The sequence below is a fragment of the Papilio xuthus genome, unplaced genomic scaffold (assembly GCF_000836235.2).
Source record: "Papilio xuthus unplaced genomic scaffold, Pxut_1.1 DF824888.1, whole genome shotgun sequence".
NCBI lineage: Eukaryota > Metazoa > Arthropoda > Insecta > Lepidoptera > Papilionidae > Papilio > Papilio xuthus.
In genome coordinates, this window is record NW_013533761.1 from 1713767 (window position 1) to 1728859 (window position 15093).

Sequence of the window (15093 nt, forward strand, 5' to 3'; positions counted from 1 at the left end):
AAAACTCCGGATTAGAGTTTAAAACATTTATATTTTAAATATAATTAAACAACGACATTAAAGGTTTCTTCATTAAAATTTATTAATTGTACGTAACTAAATAATTTTAATTTAAAGTTATATACTTTTAGTATTTGGTACACTAATTTTACATTGTACTAATATTATAGATACGAATGGTTAGATGGATGGATGTTTGTTTGAAAGCATCTCCAGAAATTCTGCATGGATCTAGCTGAAATTTGACATCAATGTAGATCATAGTGTGGAAGAACACATAGGCTCGAATTTTTTTTCATTTCGCAGTGACGGAGTCGCGGGCGACAGTTAGTATAGCAATACTTGCGATATACGTATATTATTGGAATCACTTACGAGACATACGAGGTATCGTTAAGTCTTATGGTGTGGTTAACTTTCGTTTATATCCATTAGCTGGAGAGTTAAAACGAGTGCATACAAGCTTATTTGAAAGCATTTACTTAACACTTTCTAGTTTGTAGAAAATTGTAAAAGTGTCTAGATTCTAGATCATAATTTAGAATTACGAACTTTGTCATCATCATTATTACAAACCAGTGCGTTTCAACGTTAATTATGATGCAGCTCCCTCATCTCCTATGTAGGAGATGGAAGAAAAAAGGACACTTTTTGGTCCTGTAACTTGTTATTCTTGTTTAGTAAGTGTAATTGCAGTTTTTTTTAATAAGAGAAGGGGCCAAGCGAGCGGAGAGAACACCGATGTGATCAACGACACCCATGGACATCCACAACACCAGAAGAAATGCAGATGCGTCGCCGGCTTTTAAGGAAATGGTATGCTCGCTTCTTGAAGGACCCTAGATTGTATTGGTTTTTGTGAGACTCCTCCGTCATTTAATGGTAGGCAACGCATCTGTAAATGCAGATGTCTGTGAGCAATGGTCATGAATGTAATTTCGGCGAATTCTAGTCGGTTGTTCATTTGGCACCTTATAATATATGAATAGAACTTAGCGTATACACAGTAACTGGTATGCAAACAATGGCATTACGTTCTCACTAGCCTCAGTCGCTATACTTCTAGCTACATAGATTATGTCTATCATAGCACACTTAATTAACGTCGTATGTTTTAAAGTATTCTGTTCTTTGTATATCATTATAAGAATAAAAAATATTACATTATATTGTCATGTTGATTATTATTTTAATAGGCAATGTAGCGTCTTTGATAAAAATCTCATTTTTATGGTAATGACTAGAAAGTAAATGCATGTCTTAGTCGAATTATATTTAAGCTTCAGAAGAACATAAGGTCATGACGTAACTTGAAATAACGTATTTGTAATTATCATAATATAGTTTTTTATTGTAGCAATATCGTAACGCGTGTTGCAGCGACTAAATTAGAAACGGCAACGAACAGATAGGGCGATTACAATTTACATTAAGAATGATGTTGCAAAATATTCTACATGCTTTAAATTCTTGTAGATTGCGATATTTTTTAACCCAAACATTTAAGGAAAGGACTTTAACATTACCAGATACAGTAAATATCACTTAAATGAATCGTCCCTGTAAGTGTAGCTACATATGTAAGTAAACATTTGATGGGTGTTTCTCCCGAATCTGTAAAACCGGAAACTACTATAAGATTAAAAGAGCGAAGTGAGTACATCTTATAATGTTTGTCAAATAATAAGTTGAAGTGTTTTTCAAGCCTGTAATCTGACACTTTCACGATCAAGTACTATCTGTCTGCCGCGACTCCGTACTCACTTTTATAAAAACTTAGTAGCCTCTGTGTTCTTCCTGGCCATGTTCTACATCTATACGAAATTTCATCGAAACACAAATTAGTGATATTAATTGAATTATCATAAAACATGTAACTTTGCTGAAGTTTGAGGACTTACCAAGGTTAACTAAAAGTTTTGAAATGAAAAAATAAAGAACAATGAAATCAGATTTGCATTCTTTTATAATTTTTTTAAGATTTGTAATTTGTTAACGTTGTGTAATTAAGATAAGCAAGAAGGTCGCAAAATGAATTTACATTACATATTGAGCAACTAAAGACGGTACCTCCAGAGTACTAACTGTAGTAAGAAATCAGATCGATTTTTCTAAAAGAAGTAAAACTACATGCTATAAATTCTACTCCTATTTTTACTTGCAACCTTCCATAGCGTGGTTTTAAACCTAAATAAATGGAAATATCTTAAGCATTATTTAGTTAAGAGTATTTATCTATATTAATATTATAAAGCGGAAGAGTTTGTTTGTTTAAACATTCAACAAAATTCTTTTTTTGTTGGATAGTCCATATATAGAGGAAGGCTTTAGACTATATAAAATTACGCTGCGACCAATAGTTTTTTTTTAATTCCGCGCGGACGGAGTCGCGGGCGACAGATAGTTTTCAGATAAAATGTATGTACTTCAAGATGCGATTGAGATTGTTTTTTAAACAGAGTGAAAGTGGATGTATTGCATTTGCAGACGCTTTGAACGTGCAAATTTATTTAATGAAATAGTACGATGTTGAATAGTAGATTTATAAGTAATTTAATTATTTCTAATTAACAGTTTTATGCTGAATTTAAAAAGAACCAAACCCATAAATTGGTGTTAATTGAAAAATAAAATAATTTTATTACGACAAATAATTTGTTACAATTTTAGGTGACTTTTAATTATTAAAAAATTTATTAAAAATCTTGAAAGTCCTTTACGTTGTACAGTTTACGTTTCTTGGATATTTTGAATTGTCCTTTATTCTCATTTGAATTGGCAGTGACAGGATTTACATCACTGTACGTGACTTGAATAGCATTTGGCGCTCTTTGCGTATTTTTCAGCATGCTTCTTGGCAAAGATGTCGAACTTCCTTGTATTTGATTCAAATCGACAGAGTAATGGTCAGATGAGGTTTCTCTGTTTACTGAATAAGGACGTTCTGCGGCGACGTTGTGTTGCGGTGCATTGTTGGCTAAGTATTCTTTGAATTGGTACTGTTTAAGTTTCTCTTCCAGTTCCGCTATCTTCTGTAAAGTCATCTATTTTATAATAAGCGAAAGGACGGAAGAGACAATGACAACAAACAAACAATATGTTGAGTCATCAATTGTAGCGAGATCGTTCGGAATTACACGACATAAACGATGAAAAAAAAAAAATTCATACTATATTTTCTACGTTCGGTATTTTATCATTTTATTGTTTTTAGGGTTCCTAACTTCGAAAGGAAAAAACGGAACCCTTGTAGGATCACTTTGTTGTTCGTCTGTCCGAGACAGACGAAAAGTCCATCTTCGCCGTGCAGGCAAAACTAGTAAACTCACCCTGCGGTAGGCGTCTATGTTGGCGTCATGCGAGGCGCTTTGTCTACACAGCTGGTCCTGAAGCTGAGCGTTTTGAGCTGCGCAGCGTTGCATCTTCTCTTCATATTCTAATACCATCGTATTCGTCTGTATGATGAAAATGATTACAAAAAGATCTAGAGTAAAAAGTCAACTGGCAGGTGACGGTCCAGAACAGCATGCGCTGGTGTTCTCCTATGTCAGAGGCCAAGATTACTCTCCATGAATCTTTTTAAGGTGAACAATAAAAATTTAAATGAAAAATTAGAAACAAACGATTTCTTGTAAAAGGCATGTAAAATATTATAACAATATTTTTTACAAAACATAAATCTTACTTTGTCTCTGTGCTCAGCCCAAGCTTCGTTTAGTTCGCTCCTCAGTTCTTCGTTGGCACATCTATATTGAGCAACTTCAGTATCGGCTACTTGTTGAATTTGTCGTACTTTTAAAAGAGAATAAAAAAAAAATCTTAATTCTGTATAATATACAACATTGCTAAGTGAATGTGAGAGATGACGGTTTGTTTTTTTACAACAGTTTTGTCAGTGGAAATTTCCAGTTACTTACGATGAAAAGTTAACACAAAACTTACTTTTATTCTCGTTCTCAGCCTTAACTTCTTCTATTTGCGCTTCGTATGACATGCGTACCTCCATTAGCACCTCATTTTGTTTCTGGATTATTACTTCTTTCTCCTCAATAGTAACAAAGTAATATATTAATACACTTTATTGATACAGATGTTTTTACACTTTAAAGTGTCCTGCTTTTTTGTCATAATAACTTACATTACACTAAACATTGATAAATTCAACATACCCTTTCCAATGCAGAAATTGTACATTCCTTGGAAATAATTTCGTCGCTCAATCTTTTTGCATCTCTCTTCAGATATACTAACTGTGAAACTGTCTGCTGAAGATTTTCAATCATTTCACGTGTATTTTGCAAATGATAACCTCGGGATTTGGCTAATTCTTGAATTTCTTTCAGTTCTAATTCTAATTTTGTATTAGCTTCTCTTAATTTTTTGCACTCTTCTTTTTCAGTAAAATACTCCTATTTGAGTAATTGTTATATTAATTGTAATGTTTTTATTAAATGCATTACACTAAACATATTAAAAATCTTACAATTTTCCATTTAGAGAATTTGTCTATTATATTTTTTAGGCGCTCGTCGGTATAGGTTTTATCCATTTTATTTAATCTTTTGTTTCATTTACATTATTAATAGATACACCATAAGAAAAAAAATATACAAAACACGACAGGATAAAAAAGGTGACTTCACATGAAACGAATAAATCTAATTAGGAATAATAATCCCAAAGAAAACTAATGTTGTTCAAAAACAAAAATGCATTTTTAAAACGGCGCCAAATTTTTTTTTTTGGCATAGACAAAGATCTTGAAGAAAAGGAATTTTAAGCTGATAAAAAGATTCCATTCTGCAAAAAGTGCATATTCCATTCAAATGACGTGATTTTATACTTTTTTACGACTGCTAAGTCGCCTTAATGGCTAAGCAGCAGATAATAGAAATAAAACAATGTAATCAAAAATAAGCAGGTTTATTAAAGGTAAGGCAGAGGTATAAGTTATTCCACTTGTAGTGAAATTTTAGAGTTCTCGAGGGTTGCTTTTAATGTGAAAGGTTTACTTAGTTTTTCAACATTAAATGACTCTGTAGCAAATTCTTCAGTATCTGGATTTTCATGCAAAGTAAAATTAATATCTTTTACATCTTCTCCAGGATCTACAGTTGTAATATTTTGAGAGAATGGTGCAGTTCCCTCTTTGAACAATTTAATTGTTTGATCTAAGTATTTCATATAAATATCTCTACCCAAAAATTCTACTTCAGTATTAACATCTGTAAAGTTAGATTCAGGCATATCTAACAAAAGTCCAGCTTCAAAAGCACAACCCACAGCAATAACTTCATCAGGACTGATCCCTGATAAAACTTCAGCTTCTGGTAATAGATTAGCAATTGCAGACTGTAATTTTGGTATTTTCATACTTCCACCACACAGCACAATTTTTGAAATTTTGCCATCAAAACTTTCAATTGCTTTTTGAGCTGGCTCGATGCATGCTGATATTCTTGATGAAATTATGTTTTCAAATCTTGCTCTTGTTACATTCTGACTCCAATCAACACCATCTAAGAGTGACTCAATAAACACATGTGCCGAGTTGAGAGTTGACAGAACATGCTTGCAGTTATCGGCATGGTGTAGCAATTTGGCCATGGCTCTGCGACTTTCATGGGGGTCTAACTTCCATTTTTGCTTGAACTCCTGAGCAATGTACTCTGCAAGGTCTTGAGTTAAACACTGTCCTCCTAAATCTGAGCGGAATATATTTTTTTCAACAGTCATAAATCCCCCTGATACTTTTACAATTGAAGCATCACAAGTAGAACCTCCTAATCTGTAAACTAGTACATTCAAGTCGTCCGCAGCATCTTCAGTGATATTATATGCCAATAAAGCAGCAGCTGGTTCACTGATAACTTGTAGAACATCAAATCCAGCTAATTCAGCACATTTTGTTAGTCTATCCCGACTAGCACTTGACCAATGCAAGGGTGCTGCTAAAACTAATTTTAAATCACCATCGCTTCCCACAGAATGACTAGCGATAGTAAATAGTTTCGAGTAGATTTTTGTAGCTATTTTATCTGGATTTAAACAAAGAGTTGTTTCACTAGTTTCAAACTCATACACAACTTTTTCCTCATTTTGTATACGACACGATGATGAGGTTTCTACATATGCTAAATCGTCTTCGGTAAAGTCACAATTCATAAGGCGTTTATTATGTTTTATAATAGATTTGGACGATGGTTGTCCTGACTTGGCCGGTAGACCAATTTCCCATTCTGAAGCATTAAGTGCCACTATTGCAGGCGTCACTCTGTCACCAGCATCGTTAGCTATCACCGCAGGTGCTCCATTGGAATATGCAGCCAAACATCCGGAACTGTTACCTATATGAATTCCATATGCAGTAGCCATTTCTTTAGAGGTTATCTCTCGTATTTATGTGACACGGCTTTTTCAATTGATATTTTAAATAACATTAAGATAATTATGCCACTTTATCTATTCAATTAACTATTAATAGTAATTTTTTATTAAATTTTAAGTAATTAAAACTTGAAAATTGAAAGGTCTACTGTAGTAGCAAAGAGGACATAAAATAGTCCGATTAAAGATTAAAAACTTTTTTAAACTTGTCCATGTCCAGTGAAATGTTAAGTATTGCAATTGTTTGGTAAGTTTAATCACGCTTTATGTATTTTGGTTGAAAATTATAATACGTTTTATATTGAAATTCTGTTTTCTTAGGCCAAAGCTTAGATTTTCAAGAAAAACGAACCGGCAAAGGTTTTTGTGTGTGTTTCTTAGTCTTTGGATTTATGGATCTGCGTGGAATGTCATTGTCATTTGCTCATTTGTCAATCAAATGTCAACCAATGTCAACAAAACAACAAATTTTACCAGTTCATGAGAACGTTTGAGATTTAATCTCATTTATTTGATAATATTTATTATATTCCTGTTATATTGCACTGATGTTGCTTTGTTAGAAACAAAAAAATAATGTTGTTACACAGTTTGTTCTTCTTTTATATCACGTTTAATTCATCTTTGAGTATTATAATTGAAGATATTAGTAAACATTTAGGTACAAGGACCCCGTATAGGTTCAAGTACAATAAAGAAGATTCAAAAATTAAATATCCGCGTAAGTACTGCAGATCATTCCTAGTAGTAATTGATGAAAATAGCAAACTAATTAATATTAACTTAGATTGCAAGGATACAAAAATATGGATGGTAGTGCGGCATGGTACAAGATTGCCAAGTGCAAAGGATATACTGGGTATGAACAGTGTCCTTAAAGATTTGAAACATGAAATATTGTTCCAACATAGAATTGCTAAAGGTATGTCTTTGTAGCTTAACATATAGTTGACTATTGAACCAGGAATCAATGAAATATGAAGGAGGATTAAATATATAAATATGTATTAAAGGGCCTTTGAATTCGGAACAGTTAGATGATTTTGAGAAGTGGTCTAACAATTTAGAGATTGAAAAGGAAAAGTTTTTGACATACGAAGGCCAGAATGAAATGATATTATTGGCTGAAAGAACTCAAAAAAGATTTCCGAATGCCATAAAGAAGGAATATAACAACAACACTTTTGAGGTAAATATGGTTAAAATTATTATGATATGCCATGCACTTTTTTTGTATCAAAGAGGATTAGTTTTGAGGAGGTAGTGTTTTGTTTCTCTAAATAATTATTTCTTAATATTTTTTTCAGTTTCGGTACACTGCAACACAAAGGGCCCAGCAAAGTGCGAGATATTTTACAGTTGGATTATTTGATAAAAAAATATCACAACATGTTGTATTTGCTCCAGCTACCAAAATAGACATGGTTCTACGGGTTTGTTTTTAATTTTTTTTAACAATAAACGAAAATTCTTAATTTAAAAATTTTAAATTACTTCTAATGTTTTTTGGTTCACGGCTTGAAAAAATACTAGAAACATATTTTAAAGTTTAAGCATATTTTCTTTATGTATAATGTTAAGAATTAGAAATACAATATTATTTTAGTTAATTTGCTTGATCTGTATTTTCTATATTTTATATTACAATAAATTATTTTTTCAGTTTTATAAACACTGTGACAAGTGGCAAAAGCAAGTTAAGAAAAATTCCAGTACATATAAGGAACAAAAAATCTTTGGCAATAGCGATTTAATGAATAAAACTCTTGAATCCGTATCTCAAAGACTCGGTCTAAACAGAACATTGAGTTTAGGTTTGTAATAGCCTATGGGTATTTAACGGCTTGCTTTGCTATTTGCTGCATTGGAATGCACAATTATATATTAATATTATACATAGTATTCAGTATGCATCAAATATATTACTAAATAAAAAACTCTTTATATTTCTTAATCATGTTTATCTTTCACACAATGTAACATTAAAAAGTTTAATCATTTATTTTACACTAATATAACACAATCAGCTTTACATATGTTTTAATCCTGTTATATACTAAGTTATTAAATTACATTATATCAGTACAGTAAGACAGTGGTGCTGAACTGGAATGATACAAATTGATGATAGTGCTTACATGAAATCAGTCCCGAGTAACCATGAATAGACTAGATTAGGTACTGTGATAATGATTTCAAAAAACTAAAAACCATTTTACTGCATAATGGTACTGGACTGGTATTTTTTTTTTATGGCGGCTATTTTGCCACCTCTTTTAGCCCTGACATTTTGGTCAGGGACCTTTTTATACATTTTTGCATTGTTTACTGTACTGGTATTATGTAAACCAAGTATATTATTTTTAGAGAAATATAAGAATAATTTATGAAAAAAGTGCTTTTTCCACAACCTTGTAAACAGGCTGAGATAATAGGTTTTGCTTTGATAGTAGAAACTATATAATCCTATGCCATACTTATATATTTTTTGTTTCAGATACTGTTATTCTTATGTACAAAATTTGCGGTTACGAAACGTCGTGGCGGAAAAATCATTTATCGCCTTGGTGTTATGGATTTGATCGGAATAGAGCTGAAGTAAATATAAATTCTATTTGATTTTTTATAATTGTTTTTAAAAAATGTTTTTTCCTTGACCTTGAAATAATTTAGGTACAGTTTTTTTTCAAGCTAAACAATTTCAAGGATTTACATTTTTCAATGTGTTTTTGAGATACTGGCTGGCGCGTACAACTCGATCCGCCCGGAATTTAAAAAAAAAAACAATTAGCCTATGTCAGAACACGTGTTCTTCCTAAAAAGACAAGGCTGTATGGCTTAGTTCCTTTGCCTGCTCTTTCGAGTGAATAATAAAAACAACAACAACAACAACGTGGTCTTCCAGACTGTGTTCTACATCTGTGCCAAATTGCATCAAGATCCGTTGAGACGTTCCGGAGATACCTTGTAACAAATATACATTCTTCTAAATTTTCGTATTCATAATATAAGTAAGATAAGTTTAATATCAATTGAGTGTAACTTTTTAGGTGTTGGAGTACTACATAGATTTGAAACATTATTGGTTGGACGGCTATGGATATGATTTAACTTATCGACAGGCTTGTATTTTAATGAAAAATCTATTTGAAAGGTTCAGGTAATAATTTTAAAGTCATTTAAAATATAAATAATAAAGTATTCTTTCATTTTTTTGTGTCCTTAAAGCTTTAAAGTTACTCTAATTTTGTATCATCACAAATCCTATTTATCAGAGGCGATGGAGCGAGCGCAACGTTTCTTTTCGCGCACTCTGGCACTTTATTAAAGTTGCTAACTCATCTGGAGCTGTACAAGCCGGAGCGCCCGCTGACAGGGGACTCAATGAACAAAGGCAGGGCTTGGCGAGCCTCGGATATTGACTGTTTTGCATCTAATTTAGCTTTTGTGTTATACAAGTAAGAATTTAGATATATTAATTTAAGTAAATATGAAAGGGAGGACAATGCTAGGATCGCGTTAAATCAGTAATCTATTTTTACGCTTTTCATCTGTGGCTATTCGTTGATTGATTCGTTTGAATGTTTACGAAATACTAGTGTAGATCTTAAACTATTGATATAACCAAATAAGGCCCTTCGTACACAAGGCAAGGTAAATATTCGGAAACCGGCGAGTTAAGTCAGTATGCGACTTACGCGATACAATATTATAAAGGTTCGTACACAGCTTGCATCCCCGACATTTTTCGTCGTTAATATCAAGTCGCTTGCAATTTGTTTGTCAAGATCTTTGTGGGAAAATTCGCTGCATTTTTAAAGATGGCGGACCAAATCTATACAGTAGACATGCCGTTATGCTTGTACTGTTAGGAAGAAAATCCGATACTATGCCGGTGTACTGGCGCAACACTAGCTTTATAAAAAATGTCTACGTTTATGTCCCCTCACTAATCATTCTGACACTTGACTTGGTAATGAAAGCGCGCGATTCGCGCCAAAGGATTCTATTTAATAATGTCTAAAAGTACAGACCGAATAAACGACAATATAGAGCGCGCAACGCGGTGTTCCCGACGCATGCCTATTAGTTTCGAGGATTTACATAGCCTTGTGTACGAGCCTAAAACAATCATAACCTCACTTTTTAATAAATACATTCGTTCTTACATAGTTTTTATTCACAGATGTGAGGATGGTGATTACGTATTGACACTCCATCAAGAAAGGATTATCAAATTGCCGATGTGTGATAAAGAGCTTTGTCCTTTAGCTACTTTATGGGATTACTTCAAAGATTCTATACACGATTGTGATATAGGCGATATATGTAGACTTAATTAGACACGCCTTTTTAGTACGTAAAAGTACATGGTTATATAAAAGTTGTTTTGTTTATATTGAAACCAGTTTATTTAAGCAAATATTTGCTTGACATTTTTAGTTGAATTAATAAATTACAGTATTTTTTAATGTTGTTTTATTTTATCAAATCATTTTTAGTAATTAATTTATTCGAAGATTACCTTTATTTCGGCCAAAAGCAAAATCTGTATGGGAATGTATTTTTAAATATTCCAGTCCAGATCTCGAGCAATGATTTAACATCATAATACGTAATACGTTAAAATGAGCTTATCCAACAAAACTTACTATAAAAATGAACACTACGTTCAAAAACATATTAGTTACCGAAGTTTAACAATTTATCTCGGCCGGCTATAAAACGCGACAGTTTCTGTTCAAAGTTACTTTGTATTTTGCCGTTTGGGAAAACGTGGTCGTTGGAAAAATCGTAAAATCCTTTTAACATATTCAGGCAAGTTGGAAAGCGTAGCAAATTTTCTAAACGACAGTGGACAGGAAATTATTTATTTTCTCTACAGTCACTCGAGCACATTTTTAATTTCCGCTTTTAGGAAGTTTTTGCAAATTTAATTTGTCTTTTTTATTCACTGGACAAGACTTTTTTTTAGAAAAAAAATGTAGGGATCTGTCTCGATCAAGCAATTAGGAAAGGTTCGGGACCATATCCGTTTTAGGGTCATGTCATATTTACGCTTCGCTGCTAATCTATTTTGTACTAAAGGCTTATAGGCAGTTCAAAGTTCATGGCTCTTCAAGACGGATATCATTTAACAGTTCACTGCTCGTACGCATTTATTGATATAATCGAAATAAAGCCCAATATGTATAATAATACAGTCAAGGTATATAGATATTAGAGAGGGATAATTAGACATTTATATGACCATAGAATTTTTTGTATTAGTTTTAAAGACCCGGCAAATATCATATAATGTAAAACCAGTAACATCTAATTGCTTCTTTTTTCTTTTTAATGCTTAAAGCACAATCTCCACTACATTTTCTCAAGTAGATAGGTACCATATTCCATTATGATTACCCATTCTTTGGTTTTGCAAGAATTAAGAATGAAAAAAAAACTGTTTTTAGGATTTGAAATTGCTAAATACTAAAAGTCTCTTCCAGGTGGTATTCAAAACATTGTATACTGTGTGTGTTCAGGTTTCTAATCTAACATTTGGTAAAAGCGTGTGAAGCGGTTCATTCCACGTTTAGAACATAAATAGTTGAACTTTGCACAACACAGCGGCTTTCTAACGAGGGCTTTTGTCTTTCCGAGGCGTGACAAACAAATATATAACTTGTCACAAAAGCGCAAAGTGTAGTTTACTTCACACGAATCATTTTCCACGTCGCTTCCGTTAGATACAAAAAAACCGTAAAAGATGTAGTTGGATGCTCATCGGTACGTCAGTTTACAGCCAGACAAAGAACTCATTTATAGGTTTCTCTTGACCTTAATCTGTAGTTTTTGCATGTGTTTAATTATATGATTTAAAACAAATGAAGATATAAATGTCTCGTTACCCCTTAGTCATATTAAAGCAATGTGGTGTCTATATGTTCCTGAAATGAGACATTATCTATTGTCCAGTATTTCTATTATAAAAGCATACATTGTATTTTACACATAACGACATAAAAATGTCGTAAGTACAAACGATAAAAATTTTACAAGCTTTTGTTACATTGATGTTTCATTTATGTGATAATAGAAAGATTTTCCCTGTCGTTATTATGATTTTTACTTTCAAAACAGTTATAAGATCCTAGTGGTTAGACGTTGAATTTATTATATTTTAAAGCAAAAAAGCAAGCGGCCACTTGAATTCATCGAAATGGCGAAGCTGCTCCACACAGCCATTCGCAGTTGTAGATGCATTGTCTATCTTTAATCGACGGAGAAGGAGATGGAAAGATGTAGTAATAAAAGACATGAGTGAGTGCCAAGTTTCAGAAGAAGATGTCATGGACAGAGCGAAGTGGAAGAGACGGATTGGGAAAACTGACCCCACCACCTTGTGGGATGCAAGCTAGGGAGAGAGAGAGAGAGAGCGCGTGAATGCTTGCATTTTGCCATTAGCTATATGTTTACCAATTCGTGTAAATAGGTTTGAATTCATGCTCGCGATGATTCAACTGTTTAGGATAATAAGTAACGGAAGTAATTTCACAGTTCGACGCTTCCCGTCGTGATTGAAATGAAAAGATCCGTTTACAACAGAACAAGGGGGGACGCGTGAATTTGTAAATGTCATCAAGCCTTTTACTGAAGTAACAACTGGGTCAAGGAAATATGTAACAAAATTGGCTATCATCGTCCTATTTATTTCCAACTGATGTGCTTAATATAAAAAAATGAATGGATATTAAGAAAATCTGTTTGTCTTGTAAAAATTAAATTTCTAACTGATTATAAAAGGATATTTTATAACAATTTTATCTAATAATGTATTATTCGTCAAAAGGTTTAAAATATGAAATCCTTTATAAAATAGTTTACTCTTTATAAATTGCTGTTTAGTTTAGATATAAGAACTAAATATAGTTAAAAACTTAGGTGTTTTAAAACTTTGTGTTCCTTTTTTAGGAAATTGTGCCAACGGATGAACATCAAATACACAGCTTTAGTAAGTTAATATTTTATGAAGAAGTAAATAAGGCAATTCTAATAAAAAAACAATTATGAGCGATGGTCGGAATTCGAATTTTGGATTTTCCAATGGCCACTAGTGATATCTAAAAGAACAAAAGCACGTGAACTACTAAATAGCATATCAAGCATTTTTTTTCAGCATATAGTCTGAAACATACAGTGAGTTTAACTTTTAATTGGCTCGTGTGCATTGCAAACTTTGAACTGTGTTTGGCAGTTAAATTCGTTGATTTCATACGAAGAACTTAGTTTTTGCAAATAACAATAATGTTAGATTTTATAAACTAAACTGTTATGAAATACTATCAATTTAAAAAGTAGTTGAAACACTATGATCGATTGTGTAGGCTAATTTAAAAATGTGAAGGTTCCAAATATGTTATGAGTGTCGTATATTAATAGCCTCAATTTTAATTTTTATAACCATAAAAACTGTCTATTATTATTTTCACTATGTGGATACTTTATAGATGAGAATTATTTTATAACCTAACTAAACATAACTTTACTTTTTCACGAATAATTTAATGACGCGCAAATTAATATCATAATTATATTCATTCATTGAATTTTCAAAGGTAACAATGAGTGTTACAATAATAACGTCCAATTAGGTCAGGTACGAGTTTAATTTCGTAAATAAGCGCGTGAAAGCGCCACGTGTGACTTTTTATCGCCCATTAATATAATAACCGCTCGAAATGAACGCACAATATTTCATCGGTAATCACAGTAGCAAAGATTATAAATTGTAGATGAAATTATCCTCATCTTAAAGTTTTACAATTTGAGAATTAAAAATTTATGTTTGTTATATAGTGATTACTCTATTAAATGTTGAAACAGATAAAAAAATAGCATAAATGTTATCTGTAAAAATCAAATATAGGTACAGCGTGTTCATAAATAGAGGGGATTTCTGATCTTCTTTTAAAAATCTTTTTGAAAGTCGTTCTTGAAGGGGTAGACTTGTTTTGATTTGTTCGGTACAATGTACGGATAGCAAAATAGATTGATAATTATATCCAGTCCCTTGATAAAAGTAACTAATAGTTGGCAGACCGTAGACAAGAGTTATGGTGTCACAAAGTTGGCAGTGCTGCATGGGCAATCTGCCATGCGAGGGTTCAATGACATTTTGTGCGTAACCTAGCCTAGTTTTTATAAGTTTGTTTATTTATAAGTGTTGCATTTATAAATATAACTTATATTTACAGAAAACAATACGATATTACTTTAAAAAATATTAAATAATTTAAGTCAAAGTTTTACTATAAAACCACTCATCTTAAAGTGAACTTGATTTAAGTAGTAAGTTCACTTTAAGTTATGTAATTGATACTTATTTAAATAAAGTTAAGCTATAAAGACTGCAGGAGGTAACAATAAAACGGACGTACGATTAAAATGAAGCTAGACATTTAGGACTAAACTTTGGCGTGTGAAAATACATGTTTTTCTTTGTAAGTTAAGAGTCATACGTGTACTAAACGTATCAATTGAGAATTATTTACTTTCATAACTTTAAAAGTAGCATCTTACAATGCTTTTCTTAACTTAGAACGAGTTTTAAATATCAGGTATATTAAGTTGAAAGTAACACTAAAAAGAAAACTTTGTTTAACTAACTGTAAATATGTTTTAAGTAAGTTGAAACTAGGTCATTTCAATTAAATACGTAAT

At 32.1% G+C, this 15093-nt stretch overlaps 3 protein-coding genes across 3 annotated transcripts; 1 reads left to right on the plus strand and 2 right to left on the minus strand.

The window, feature by feature from the left end:
- Positions 1 to 2696: 2696 nt before the first annotated feature.
- LOC106126979 (uncharacterized) lies at positions 2697 to 4652 on the minus strand. Its single transcript, XM_013324890.1, has 6 exons — positions 4484 to 4652; positions 4170 to 4409; positions 3943 to 4045; positions 3686 to 3792; positions 3330 to 3455; positions 2697 to 3032 (listed from the first exon to the last, which is right to left on the minus strand). The coding sequence occupies exons 1-6, from the start codon at positions 4547 to 4549 to the stop codon at positions 2697 to 2699; spliced, it is 978 nt and encodes a 325-aa protein (XP_013180344.1). The 5' UTR covers positions 4550 to 4652.
- Positions 4653 to 4907: 255 nt separating this feature from the next.
- On the minus strand, positions 4908 to 6554 carry Hsp70-14 (heat shock 70 kDa protein 14-like). Its single transcript, XM_013324915.1, has one exon. It carries the CDS (start codon positions 6373 to 6375, stop codon positions 4951 to 4953), a length of 1425 nt encoding a protein of 474 aa, XP_013180369.1. The 5' UTR covers positions 6376 to 6554; the 3' UTR covers positions 4908 to 4950.
- A 307-nt stretch (positions 6555 to 6861) lies between these two features.
- LOC106127035 (multiple inositol polyphosphate phosphatase 1) lies at positions 6862 to 10856 on the plus strand. Its single transcript, XM_013324977.1, has 9 exons — positions 6862 to 7108; positions 7175 to 7309; positions 7401 to 7576; positions 7695 to 7820; positions 8051 to 8201; positions 8885 to 8985; positions 9438 to 9547; positions 9663 to 9845; positions 10574 to 10856. The coding sequence occupies exons 1-9, from the start codon at positions 6964 to 6966 to the stop codon at positions 10728 to 10730; spliced, it is 1284 nt and encodes a 427-aa protein (XP_013180431.1). The 5' UTR covers positions 6862 to 6963; the 3' UTR covers positions 10731 to 10856.
- Positions 10857 to 15093: the final 4237 nt, after the last annotated feature.